Below are 13,185 nucleotides of genomic sequence, written 5' to 3' on the forward strand. Positions count from 1 at the left end.
GGTATACTGCTGGATCAAAGGGTATGCACATTTTTGTGGCCCTTTAAACATAGTCCTAAACTGTTCTCCAGAATGGTTGGATCAGCTCACAGCTCCACCAACAATGAATTAGTGTGCCCACTGTCCCACATCATCTCCTAGGATAAGTTCATCAAATCACAACTCACCCCCATGTTCCTAATTCCTCTAATTAGAGGGTTCAAAGGTGAAGTACCAAAACTCCTACCCATACTCCCAGGGCTCCTGCTCCACCATCCCTCTTTCTGGCCTCCATTTGGTATATTGTCCTGATGTGACAGTCCTCTTCCAGAAAGGACAAACAACAACCTCTCAGTAGTACAAACTGCCCCCCTCCTCCTTTCCCTTTTCCTTTCCTTCCCCTCTTCTTCCCATTTTTCCTTGCCTTTTCCTTTGCTTCCCCTTGCCCTTTCTTCTCCTCCTTTCCCTTTTTCTTTTTTCCTTTTCTTTCCCTTCCCCTCCCTTTTTCTTGCCTTCCTTTCCTCTCCCTCTGTCTGTACCGGGTATTATACCCTTACCTTCCAGTAAGATACCAAAACAAGGGCAATGAGGAGAAGGGAAGCTGGTATCCCAGTAACCTGGAAAGTGTTGAACAGATTAGATTTTCTCCACTTATATCACTCTATCCTTGATGATGTAACAATTGGGCCCCACCCAAGCCTCCACCAAGTCCTCCCTTGGATTCAAAAGACCACTTGGAATGAATGCAAAAAACGGCATTTGTTTTGACCAGAACCCTGAAGTTCTGTCCCTCCTAGATGGTTTTTTTGACAGTATAAAAAGAGACACATCTTTACTTCAAAACACAGGAGTACAGTGTAAGCAGACATGAAAACTAGGAAGGCAGGCTCTGAAGGGCTTTGAATACCAAACAATATTTGATATTTTATAGACTCTACTACACTGTACATTGATCACTTCTATTGTCACCTATTGTATAGATCTTTATCACCCTCTTAGCCAAGTTCCTGACCTGAGGTATGTAAAAGGAAAGATACTATTTCTTTCCCCATTTTGAAGATCTCTTTGGGATAGAGACCTAGTGGGTATATTTCTGGGTCAAAGGGTATTCACATTTCTGTGGCCCGTTGAACATAGTACCAAATTGTTCTCCAGAATGGTTGGATCAGCTCACAGCTCCACCAATAATTAATTAGTGTGTCAACTCTGCCATATCCTCTCCTAGGATAAATCCATCAAATCAAAACTCACCACCATGTTCCTAATTCCTCTAATTAGAGGGTTCAAAGGTGGAGCACCAAAACTCCTACCCATACTCCCAGGGCTCCTGCTCCACCATCCCTCTTCTTGCCTCCATTTTATATATTGTCCTGATGTGACAGTCCTCTTCCAGAAAAAAGGACAAACAACAACCTGTCAGTAGTACAAACTGCCCTCCTCCTCCTTTCCCTTTTCCTTTCCTTCCCTTCTCATTCCCATTTTTCCTTGCCTTTTCCTTTGCTTCCCCCTCCCCTTTCTTCTCTTCCATTCCTTCTCCTTTCTCTTTTTCTTTTTTCCTTTTCCTTCCCTTCCCCTCCCTTGTTCTTGCCTTCCTTTCCTCTCCCTCTTTCTACAGAGGGTATTATACCCTTACCTTCCAGTAAGATACCAAAACAAGGGCAATGAGGAGAAGGGAAACTGGCATCCCAGTAACCTGGAAAGTGTTTAACAGATTAGATTTTCTACACTTATATCACTCTGTCCTTGATGATGCAAGAATTGTTCCCCACACCCACAAAGTCTTCCCTGGGGTCGGAAAGACCACTCAAAATGAATGTAAAAAACTGCATCTGTTTTGGCCAGAAACCCTGAGGTTCCTCCCCCTCCCAGATTGATTTTTCTGACAATATATAAAGAGACCTTTCTTTACTTCAAAAGAGAGGAGCAAAGTGTAAGAAGACATGAAAACTTGGAAGGCTGGTTGTAAAGATCTTTAAATACCAAACAGTATGTTATACACTCCACTACACTGTACATTCATCACTTCTCCTACTGCAACCTTTTGTATAGGTCTTTATCACTCTGTTACCCCAAGCTCCTCTCCAGAGCTATGTAAAAGATATAAAAGAGAGTAAAAGATAGTAAAAAGATGTAAAAGATTCCTTTTCCCTTTTTTAAGATCTCTTTGGGATACAGACCCAGCAGGGGTATTGCTGGGTCAAACAAAGGATATGCATATTTTATGGCCCTTTAAACACAATATCAAATTGTTCTCCAGAGTGGTTGGATCAGCTCACAGGTCCACCAACAATGAATTAGTGTTTCCACTGTCCCACATCATCTCCTAGGATAAGTCCTTCAAATCACAACTCACCACCCTGTTCCTAATTCCTCTAATTAGAGGGTTCAAAGGTGGAGCACCAAAACTCCTACCCATACTCCCAGGGCTCCTTGCTCCATCATCCCTCTTCTTGCCTCCATTTTGTATATTGTCCTGATGTGGCAGTCCTCCTCCAGAAAGAAGGACAAACAACAACCTGTAAGTAGTAGAAACTGCCCCACCTCCTCCTTTCCCTTTTCCTTTCCTTCCCCTCTCCTTCCCATTTGTCCTTGCCTTTTCCTTTCCTCCCCCTTCCCCTTTCTTCTCTTCCTTTCCTTCTCCTTTCTCATTTTCTTTTTTCCTTTTCCTTCCTTTCCCCTCCCTTTTTCTTGCCTTCCTTTCCTCTCCCTCTGTCTATACAGGGTATTATACCCTTATCTTCCAGTAAGATACCAAAACAAGTGCAATGAGGAGAAAGGAAGCTGGCATCCCAGCAACCTCGAAAGTGTTTAAGAGATTAGATTTCCTATACTTATATCACTCTGTCCTTGATGATGCAAGAATTGGGCCCTACACCCACGAAGTCCTCCCTTGGGTCCAAAAGACCACTCAGAATGAATGTAAAAAACTGCATCTGTTTTGGCCAGAAACCCTGAGGCTACTCCCCCTCCTAGATTGATTTTTTGACAATATGAACAGAGACCTTTCTTTACTTCAAAAGAGAGGAGTAAAGTATAGGAAAACATGAAAACTGGGAAGGCAGGCTGCAAAGGGCTTTGAATACCAAACAATATTTGATATTTTATACACTCTACTCCACTGTACATTGATCACCTCTATTGTCACCTACTGTATAGATCTTTATCACCCTCTTAGCCAAGTTCAAGTCCTGAGGTATGTAAAAGGAAAGACACTATTTCTTTCCCCATTTTGAAGATCTCTTTGGGATAGAGACCTAGTGGGTATATTTCTGGGTCAAAGGGTATGCACATTTCTGTGGCCCTTTGAACATAGTACCAAATTGTTCTCCAGAATGGTTGGATCAGCTCACAGCTCCACCAACAATGAATTAATGTGTCAACTCTGCCATATCCTCTCCTAGGATAAATCCATCAAATCAAAAGTCACCACCATGTTCTTAATTCCTCTAATTAGAGGGTTCAAAGGTGGAGTACCAAAACTCCTACCCATACTCCCAGGGCTCCTTGCTCCATCATCCCTCTTCTTGCCTCCATTTTATATATTGTCCTGATGTGACAGTCCTCTTCCAGAAAGAAGGACAAACAACAACCTGTCATTAGTACACACTGCCTCACCTCCTCCTTTCCCTTTTCCTTTCCTTCCCCTGTCCTTCCCATTTGTCCTTGACTTTTCCTTTCCTTCCCCTTCCCCTTTCTTCTCTTCCTTTCCTTCTCCTTTCCCTTTTTCTTCCGTTCCCCTCCCTTTTTCTTGCCTTCCTTTCCTCTCCCTCTTTCTACGGAGGGTTTTATATCCTTACCTTCCAGTTAGATACCAAAACAAGGACAATGAGGAGAAGGGAAACTGGCATCCCAGTAACCTGGAAAGTGTTGAACAGATTAGATTTTCTCCACTTGTATCACTCTGTCCTTGATGATGCAATAATTGGGCCCCACCCAAGCCTCCATCACCACCAACTTGTGTCCAGAGGACCACTCAGAATGAATGTAAGAAACAACTGTATCTGTTTTGGCCAGAAACCCTGAAGTTCTGTCCCTCCTAGATTGTTTTTTTGATAGTATAAAAAGAGACCTTTCTTTACTTCAAAACAGAGGAGTAAAGTGTAAGAAGACATGAAAACTAGGAAGGCAGGCTCTGAAGGGCTTTGAATACCAAACAATATTTGATATTTTATACACTCTACTACACTGTACATTGATCACTTCTCTTGTCACCTGTTGTATAGATCTTTATCACCCTCTTCGCCAAGTTCCTGACCTGAGGTATGTAAATGGAAAGATACTATTTCTTTCCCCAATTTGAAGATGTCATTGGGATGGAGACCTAGTGGGTATATTTCTGGGTCAAAGGGTATGCACTTTTCTGTGGCCCTTTGAACATAGTACCAAATTGTTCTCCAGAATGGTTGGATCAGCTCACAGCTCCACCAACATTGAATTAGTGTGCCAGCTCTCCCATATCATCTCTAACATTTATCATTTTGCTCTTTTACCACATTAGCCAATCTGATAAGTGTGATGTGGTACCTCAGAGCTCTTTTAATCTACATCTCTAAGAAATAGTGATTTAGAGCATTTTTTCATATGACTATAGATAGCTCTAATTTCTTCCTCTGAAAACTGCTGGTTTATATTCTTTGACCATTTATTAATTGAGGAAACAACCCCCTCATTTTCCTAAAACAAACATAATGGAACCTCTGTGCTAAATGACTGACTATACCATTCCTTCACCTTTCATAATTCTATCAATAAATAACCTTGAATACTATGTTGCATTACTGAATGACCTAGGAAGAGATAGTAAAAGCCAACAATAAAACAGAGATACAGATGTTAATAATAGCATATGGTGCTTTCAAGTTGACAAAGCACTGAATAGATATTATTTCATTTGATCCCCGTAATTCTATCATGTAGATGTTACCATTACAGTCCTTCTACAAATGATGTAACTGAGACTGAATCCAACTGTATAGCCTCAGTCATTCCTGCAAAGGACTTTGCTCCCATAATCTTGAACTTCTGTCCCTTCCAGCTGCACCTTGAATCTGATGCCTTGTCTGCTTCAAACTCTAAAGAACAAGATGGAGTGCCCAGGAGAAGTCCATCACATCTAAACTCACCACCATGTTCCTAATTCCTCTAATTGGCGAGTTCAGAGGTGGAGCAACAAAGCTTCAAAATTCCTTCCTTTAGAGAGGGCAGAAATTGGTCTTTCCTATCACTCCACCTTACATCTGATGCCCTGCCTGGTTCCAGTTCCAAGGAATGCCCTCTACCTATACTCCCTGATGTCCTGCTCCACCCCCCTTTCCTGCCTCCTTTTGTGTATTGTACCCCTCTTTAAATGGGGGCCACCTCCAGTCATTCCAATCTCTATCTTGTCCAGAAATTCTGGCCTCTTCCCCTCTCAGATTGTTGGGGTTGTTATGGGTTAATTAGATAAAAGGGGACACTCCTTGGCTCATTTCTCAACTCATCTTAGTCACTCAATGGGCCTTGCCTCAGTCAAGCTGAGACCTAGTAAAGACCTTAGTTTCAAAAAGCTAAGGTCTCCCACTGCATCCAAAGCCATCTCTAGTCATCCTGACTGTCTATCTCTTATCTATGTAGTCATACTAAATGTCTTGACACAGGGCCCAGATGGCTCCTAAGGAGAAAGTAAGGCTGATGACTTTTCACAGCCCTCCCTCACTGAAATCCAATTCACTGGCAACTCATAGCATCATCTTCCTGATGTGACAGTCCTCTTCCAGAAGGAAGGACAAACAACATTCTGTGAGTAATACAAACTGCCCCAGTGGAGACACAACTGGCCACTTCCAATCTGGGGGTGCAGTTTCTTCCTTCTTCTTTCCTTGTCATCTGTCCCCTTTCCGTTCCCCTTTTTCTCTTTCATTTCCATTCCAAAATTCCTTTCCTCTTTTCACTTTTTACTTTCATTCATCCCCTTCCTTTCCTTTCCTCTCATTTTCCTTTCCCCTTTCCTTCTCCTCCTTCCTGTTCCCTTTCTCTCCCTCTGTCCCTTACCTTTGGGTACAATGCACAAAGCAAAGGAAATTGGGAGAACGGAAACTGGTATCCTTGACAGCTGAAAGGTCTTCACAGGCTAGATCTGTTTTTGAAGACCAGGCTTTATACCCACTGTCATTTCCTAGCGCTTCTCTTTCCTGGGGATTGGTTGAACCTTGACAACAACTTAGGGTGAATGTGAATAGCAAATCAAGTACTATCCCCCATGAAGCAATTTCTGGTAATGAAAATACTCTCTGCTTCCTCAAGTTGTCTGAGATCACATCAGAGGTTTCCTTTTTCTGCATCCAAGCGCTGTAAGTAGGAGACACGTGTTCCAGTGATTATGCCTTGACATTGTTATGTCTCGTCCTCAGAAGTAGTAACTGTAAGCGTATCTCTTCTCTCCTGTTTTCCTCCATCGGGTGCTGTAACATCTCTTCTCCTCTCTGCAGAACTTCCTCAATCTGGGCCTTCTCCTCATCCAACTGAGAATGGAAAGAGAAAAACAAGTCAATATTTCACTTGGATATCTCTCGAGCAATGTATATTTCTTTACTAGAAAGAACATATCCATCATGATGAATTTCTGTAAATGAATATCCCATTAAAAATTTAAAATAAGTACATTAAAATTATAGCATTTACATTTAATAGATTTGGACATGTATAGTCTGTCAGATTGCTTGCTGTCTTCGGGAGAAGGGAAAAATTGGAATTAAAAATCATAAAAAAATGAATGTTGCAAACTGCCTTTACATATAATTGGAAAAAATAAAATACTATTAGGTGGAAAAAAATTCTAACAATTATATTGTTTCCAAAAATGTTTTGAATCCTCTTGGATCTTTTAAAAAAGCTCCTGCAATTTCAACAGGGACTCTCCAACGAGTAAACTACCTCTACCAATGTAGGTTATCACGTACTTTCCAAAAGCTATGTGAAACAAGGAAAGTAACTTGCCTAGGATAAAAGATCTAAGTATATGTTAGAGGCAGGACTAGAACCTAGGTCTTCCTAGTTTAGCTGCATCAGCAGTATATCACACTGTCTCTCTAAATTATATGTTAAAATAGCTTACAATTTAAACCATGCTGATCCTTAGTTAATTCTCCTTGAAATTTTAACTCTCTTAGAAGCATTATATAAATCATTTGGCAATTGCTACATTGAAACCCAACGTCAAAAACTCTCACCTTAAAATTCTCCACCACAAATGACATGGTATGGGGGGAAGGGGAGAACACGCACAAGGTTATTGGGGTTAAGTGATTTGCTCAGGGTCACAAAGCTAGCAAGTGTCAAGTGTGTGAGGACAGATTTGAACTCAGATACTCTTGACTCCAGGGCCAGTGCTCTATTCACGTGCTCCACAGCATGATATTTAAGGCATTTATTCACAGAAAAATGAAGTGGATTATACCTTTTCATCTTCATCACTGGGCTTTTCTACAGCCTTCACCAAAGTTTTTAAATCATGCTCTAGTTTGTCTAGGTCCACTGAATGCATAGCAGCCTCAACAGGTTGTGATTTCACAGAAATTGTCTTTGAGAAAAGCTCTTGGTCGATCAACATCTACAGAAGAGAGCAAAAAAGAAAGCATAGCTAAGGACAGGTGAACCAAAAACAGAACATGACTCCAAGTAAGTCCAATGACTACAGTAGAGGAAAGAAGCAAATGAGGTAAAACCAGATTTCAATAAGCAAGACAACTGTAAAATAGGCAGAAATGAAAAGGAAAAAAAATTAATTTGCCAATCAGGTCAAGCAGAGATTCCTCATCATTTCTTTGTACTTTCGCATATTGGGAGATCTTTTCAAAGCTATAGTGACTTCAACTCCATTCAGGTTTCATGAGATTACACATCAAGAGGTGACACAAAGCCATATATTGGGTGACAAGACAGCAAAGACAATAACTCCTTGGCATGAAGTCGTGTCAGATACTAAAAACGAAATCTCTCTAACACTGTGTTTTAATGCTTGGTACAAGATCTTTAATAGTTACAAAAATTCCTTTTAGCCTTCTTAAAAATAGAACTGACTGGAATTATTTCCCCAAAACACTAGCTTGAGACTTTCGTGATTATGTAAATGAAGCTATAGGATTTTTGAAAGAGAAGACTTTGCCTGAAAATGCCATTTACCTAAAATCTCTCTGAAGGTTTTGCTTCACTTGAAGTTTTTGTGTGTCAGAATATTGTTAAAATTATATATATATATATATATATATATATACATATATAAAGATAGATATATGTCTAATTGATGGCTGAAGTATCGTATAAGAAGTGAGCACTGAGTATTTCTTCAGAGAAGAATTATATGAGAGGTAACATACTTTTTCAATATATTTCTCTAAATGAAACCTTTTCTTCTACTAGTAAGGAAAGAATAAATGAAATAATGTATCTGTGGGCATATCTCACATTTTTTCCCTACTCCCTTCTAGCAGTCTCTTTGCCTTTTGGGTCCTGTTCCTTTACCTAGTAAAAGGATTCCACTGACCCTATTGTTAAACAGAAAATAAAAACAAAAGGTAAATTTCTGTGTTAGGCCTGCCTACACTATTTATATAAATTAAATCAAGTTCTTTATTTCAGTAAGGTAAATTCAATAAAGTTCTTCACTTCAGCAGAAGCAGGAAGAGTGAATGTGTCCCTATACACACAGAGTTTATGAAGTCACCATCACAAGATTAGTTCTTTCCTTGTGGCTTCTTCATGGGAACCAGTATCTTACAGTGTTTCAAGAACTGGAAGAAGGTATTCCCAGAGTAGTTAAAAGCATAAACAAACACAATGAGGAAGAAAGAGCAGGGGTTCCTAACAATTTTTATGCAACGGACCCCTTTTCTAATTCATGTCTTCATCATAAAATAAAATACAGATAAATCCATTTTATTGGCTAAGTTATCAAGATACTAACAAAACAAGTTTGTGAACCCCAGGCTAAGAACTCTAGATTTAAAGGAAAAATACCAAGCATTTTAGCCTGGACTGGGTATGAAGTAATGGAAAGCAAACAGAATGAAATATAAAGTTAGACAGGTAAATTTTAATCCAGTGGTGAAGAGCCTTAAACAACAGGCTTTGAATTTATTCAGGAGGCAAAAAGGAATCAGTTAGTATTTTTGAAGCTATGGAGTTACATGATCAGATGGGTGCACTAGTAAGGTTCATCTAATATAGACGTTTTAGTTAACCAAGAGAGAATAGATACTAGGAAGAACAGACTGAATCAGAGGATAATGAAAGAATCAATTGAGGCTAAAAGGTGACAGTGGTAAAAACTCAGGTGGTGAAGGCAGCAGAAATGGTAAATACAGAACTGAGTGAAAAGATACTATATTTGGAGAATGCAATATGATGTGACTTGTTACATAAGACAATTGATATGACTTGATGGTTTATGAACTATAAGGAGATATGGGATAGAGTTTCAACAAATATGAATAAATAATCATGAGGGAGGTTATTTGTAAGAATAGGGATGGCATAGCCAGAAATGAGGAAATCAAGAAGGGGAGCTGGTCAAAATGAAAGATAATACATTCAGTTCTAGAAACAATGATCTTGAGGTATCTGTGATACATTCAGTTAGAGCTTATCCAAGTACAGGGCTAAAAAAGTGAGTAATAGCAGAAGAGCACGAAAAGAATTCTTAAGTGCTACCAAATTTGAAAGCTATCCATACAGACATCATACTTGAAGTTACAAAAACTGATGAGATCAAAAAGAGCTGAAACAGGTAAAGAAAATATGGCCAAACACACCTAGGGACATGGACAGCTCTAATTAAGAAGCATGGCAAGAAGAGGAAAACAAAGAGAAAAGAAGGGTTAAGGAGGTAGTATATCTCTGTTTTACATGAAGTACTCACGTTAGCACTTTTGATGTGTTGTGACACTTTTTCAAAGTTCCTATTTAATTCAGCTAACTTAGGCTCCACCAGCGCACTGCTTGCCAAGCCCCGGGCCCTCATCAGTACGATGGCTTGCTCAGAACATTTTCGACTTGTAGGTTAACATCATCCAGTTCAGATGTTAATCGCTAAACACATAGAAACACAAAATTATCATTAAGTACAAGAAACAATGAAGCATAACCCAATTAAAATATGGATTTGACGCTATTCAAAAGGGAAGATATCACAAATATGTTAAATGTCTATCTAAATAAAACACTGGCAGTATATTTAATTGAATTAACGAATCTAAATACAGGTAGTAGAGGTGGAAGGGGAGGAGAAAATTGGGTTATGGGGTTGGGGCTTTTCAAATCCTTCCCAGATGACTTGTATCACCTCGGTATCTCTCACTAAAATTAAAATTCAAAAACAAAAAATAGAATAATACAGTGTTTATATGAAAAGCAAGATTCTGAGCCCTAAGAAATACAGTATATATTACAAATGCCATCTTAGGCATACTTACTTTCACAGTTTCTTCACTTTTATTTACAGGCTTCTTTTCAATCTCATCCAACAGAGCTTCAGCTTGGTAAAGCCAAGTACTTACATGAGCAACATTTCCATCAAATATCTCCAGCTGGTTCTGATGGTTCTGAAAATATATACGTATGTACATACTTTTTAAACAATCACATTAAGTATTCTATGAGATTGACATTTAGAAAGATTTGAATGATCATGACTAGACAGAATTGGACCCTGTGAGTATTAGTTAGGAGAATTGAAGGCTCTAGGTAAGAAGAATGTCTCTAAAACTTAGAATTATTTCAAAGAGTAGTATTTTTCCCTCTTCTAGATGCTGATAAAGGAATTCCTCTATAATCATTTCTGGGGAATGCTATAGAAAAGAAGTATCTACATATGTGTATGTGTGTATGTGTGTGTTGAAATAAATGACCTCTAAAGTTCACTCAAGCTCTAATATCAAATTATCAGAGAAAGGAGTTTTTAAAGAAAAAAAGCAAAGTAATAGAATTGAAAAAAAAATTATGTTGACATGATGTAAAATAAAGATGATAATAATAAAACCTGCTTGTGCACAAACACGGACAGATGTATGTAGACATAATCAAAGTTGATGAGAATAGGTCCAGTCCCTCATTGTAATATTCATTCTCCCATTACCTGTTCAACAATCAGAGTTGAACTCTGGAACACCCCCTTTTCCAGGGCTATATAAACCTTGAGCCCAATGAGCCCTTGAAGGTCTTCGGCATTTGAGAGTGCCACTGACCTCTTCTATTAAAATACTAGCATTGTTAGTAATATGATTAATTACTCAGAAATTATATTTCTCAAACTTTTTAAACTCTGCACTAGTGATAAGAAGTGAAAGAATTCCAGTTATGGGGGAAAGTCAATAAAAATGTCCTGAGAGCTCGGGACATAGAGTCTTGTGCAAGGTTAAGAGGTGCCAGTATCACTGGATCTGAGTAGGAGAGCTGATGACAGTGTATTTGTTATTAACGTTTCAGAGTGCATACATGTTCAGACCATAACCTAGACACTATACTTTTAAATTTAGAGAGATAAATTGATAAGAAAATGTACCCAAACGCTTTCAAAGTGAGAACTAGTGCCATGTTTTTGCTTAAGGGCTCAGGCTTACACTTGCTGCTGCTGTCCTCATCTGGCATTACATGATACCTCTTGTTAGAGGACCTTCAGGCTACTGGGGGCTGCTGCTAGCCTTGCTGAATATTAAGGTGTATATCTGGCATAGGGCATGCATGCTCGTGCATACACACACGCACGCACACACACACACTATAGGGTTCTTGGTTTCCACCAAATTCAAAGCACCCTCTACTCACATATAACAATCAGGGTTTAAGTATACAACTTCCTGAACTTTGGAAAGAATTTCCATTTGTTTGTAATATAACAACATGGGGACTAAAACATAGGATCGTAGATTTAGAACTAGAAGGGGCTTTAAATTTCATCTCTTTCAATCTCCTCATTTTACAGATAAAGAAACTGAGGTCCAAAGATGTTAAAGGACTTGACCAAAGTCCTACAAGCAATAAGTGACTCAAAGGTGATACTGGAAAATAGTCCAGAAATCTCTCAGAAGTGCTGGTGGCACCAGTATAGCACCACCAAATACCTCATGCCCCCATAACTAAAACTAGCACTCTCTTTCCAACCCTGGCAGAAAAATTCACAGTAAACATACTTGCAAGGAAGATAAGTATTAATTTTAAATGATTTTTTTTGAAAAACTGAGTTGGCTGGATGCTGGAGGCTACCATAAGGTGGCAGCCTAACCTCTTTAAGGATTGTGGTCACTCTTGGACAAAATGTTTAGAAATAAAAGATGACATACAGCATGAAATAAGACATTGCTTAGGTCAATAGGACTTTTAGTTTGTATAATTTTCCCTTCTGCTGAAGTCAATGAACTGCAGGAAGTGCCAGGTACTAATTGCTTGACCCAGGATACTGTAGATTTTCCTGAAGACAGTCATCAGGGAGAAAGAGGAAGAGTTCACAATTCATCTGAGGAACTTTGGCTCATCTTTCTTGGCTAATTCCTCTTTGCTCCATTAGTGTAGATGAATGCTGATGAGATGAAACTTGGGCCATCCCTAAGCAGTTAGCCCTTCATATCTTTCTAGGGACCTAGAAACAATTTGCTGTGGTTAAGGGGTGAGATTGAGGTAAATTCTCTAGCCATATTTGGGTCTTTCAAAGAAGGCATCTGGTCTAATACATATCTTAAATCAGATCAAGAAAAAAAGTTGGCATTTCCAAGTATTTAAGAATTAGTTACCTAGAAGAAACAAACTGAGCTGTCAAGTTCAGTGTTGTTTTAGTTTGTGTAATTGTGAGTATTGTATAATTTATTTTGTATAATTATGAGTGTTGCTCATACAAGAATTTTTACCTCTCCTCTATTGCCTTGATGGCATTCTGATATACCACCACTGGTAAAAGACTGAATGTAAAAGGTACAAATCATGTAAATTAAAGCATTGCATTTTTGATATATTGGATAGAGAGCCAATAAGATCTGGGTTCACATCCTACCTCTGACTCTTACTATGTGGTTCTAGAAAAATCATTTAAACTCTCAGTTTTCCCAATTTTTTAAACCTAAGTCTTTTATTAGACTGTAAGTTGCCCATAAAATGCCAACTTGCATTGATAATTATCAGCATGTGTGCCAGAAGACCACACCAAGAATTTCTTATATCCATTATATTATACACACGCAC

At 38.9% G+C, this 13,185-nt stretch overlaps 2 protein-coding genes and 1 long non-coding RNA gene across 3 annotated transcripts in view; 1 reads left to right on the forward strand and 2 right to left on the reverse strand.

Annotated features, from left to right (window-relative positions):
* LOC140526932 (utrophin-like) overlaps window positions 1–3,853 on the reverse strand; it is a 74,257-nt gene extending 70,404 nt beyond the window's left edge. Inside the window, exon 1 of the mRNA XM_072643561.1 lies at window positions 3,777–3,853. The gene's annotated coding sequence lies outside the window, so the exon portion shown is untranslated. The remainder of the gene's footprint in view (window positions 1–3,776) is intronic.
* A 68-nt stretch (window positions 3,854–3,921) lies between these two features.
* On the forward strand, window positions 3,922–6,615 carry LOC140526935 (uncharacterized). Its single transcript, XR_011974606.1, has 4 exons — window positions 3,922–4,239; window positions 5,015–5,140; window positions 5,616–5,757; window positions 6,447–6,615. It is a non-coding gene; the product is annotated as an uncharacterized lncRNA (long non-coding RNA).
* On the reverse strand, window positions 5,751–10,812 carry LOC140526934 (utrophin-like). The gene is made up of 4 exons (XM_072643563.1): window positions 10,428–10,812; window positions 9,875–10,044; window positions 7,415–7,567; window positions 5,751–6,479 (listed from the first exon to the last, which is right to left on the reverse strand). Exons 2-4 carry the CDS (start codon window positions 9,974–9,976, stop codon window positions 6,336–6,338), a joined length of 399 nt encoding a protein of 132 aa, XP_072499664.1. The 5' UTR covers window positions 9,977–10,044; window positions 10,428–10,812; the 3' UTR covers window positions 5,751–6,335.
* Window positions 10,813–13,185: the final 2,373 nt, after the last annotated feature.

Source organism: Notamacropus eugenii, chromosome 2, assembly GCF_028372415.1.
Source record: "Notamacropus eugenii isolate mMacEug1 chromosome 2, mMacEug1.pri_v2, whole genome shotgun sequence".
Classification (NCBI taxonomy): domain Eukaryota; kingdom Metazoa; phylum Chordata; class Mammalia; order Diprotodontia; family Macropodidae; genus Notamacropus; species Notamacropus eugenii.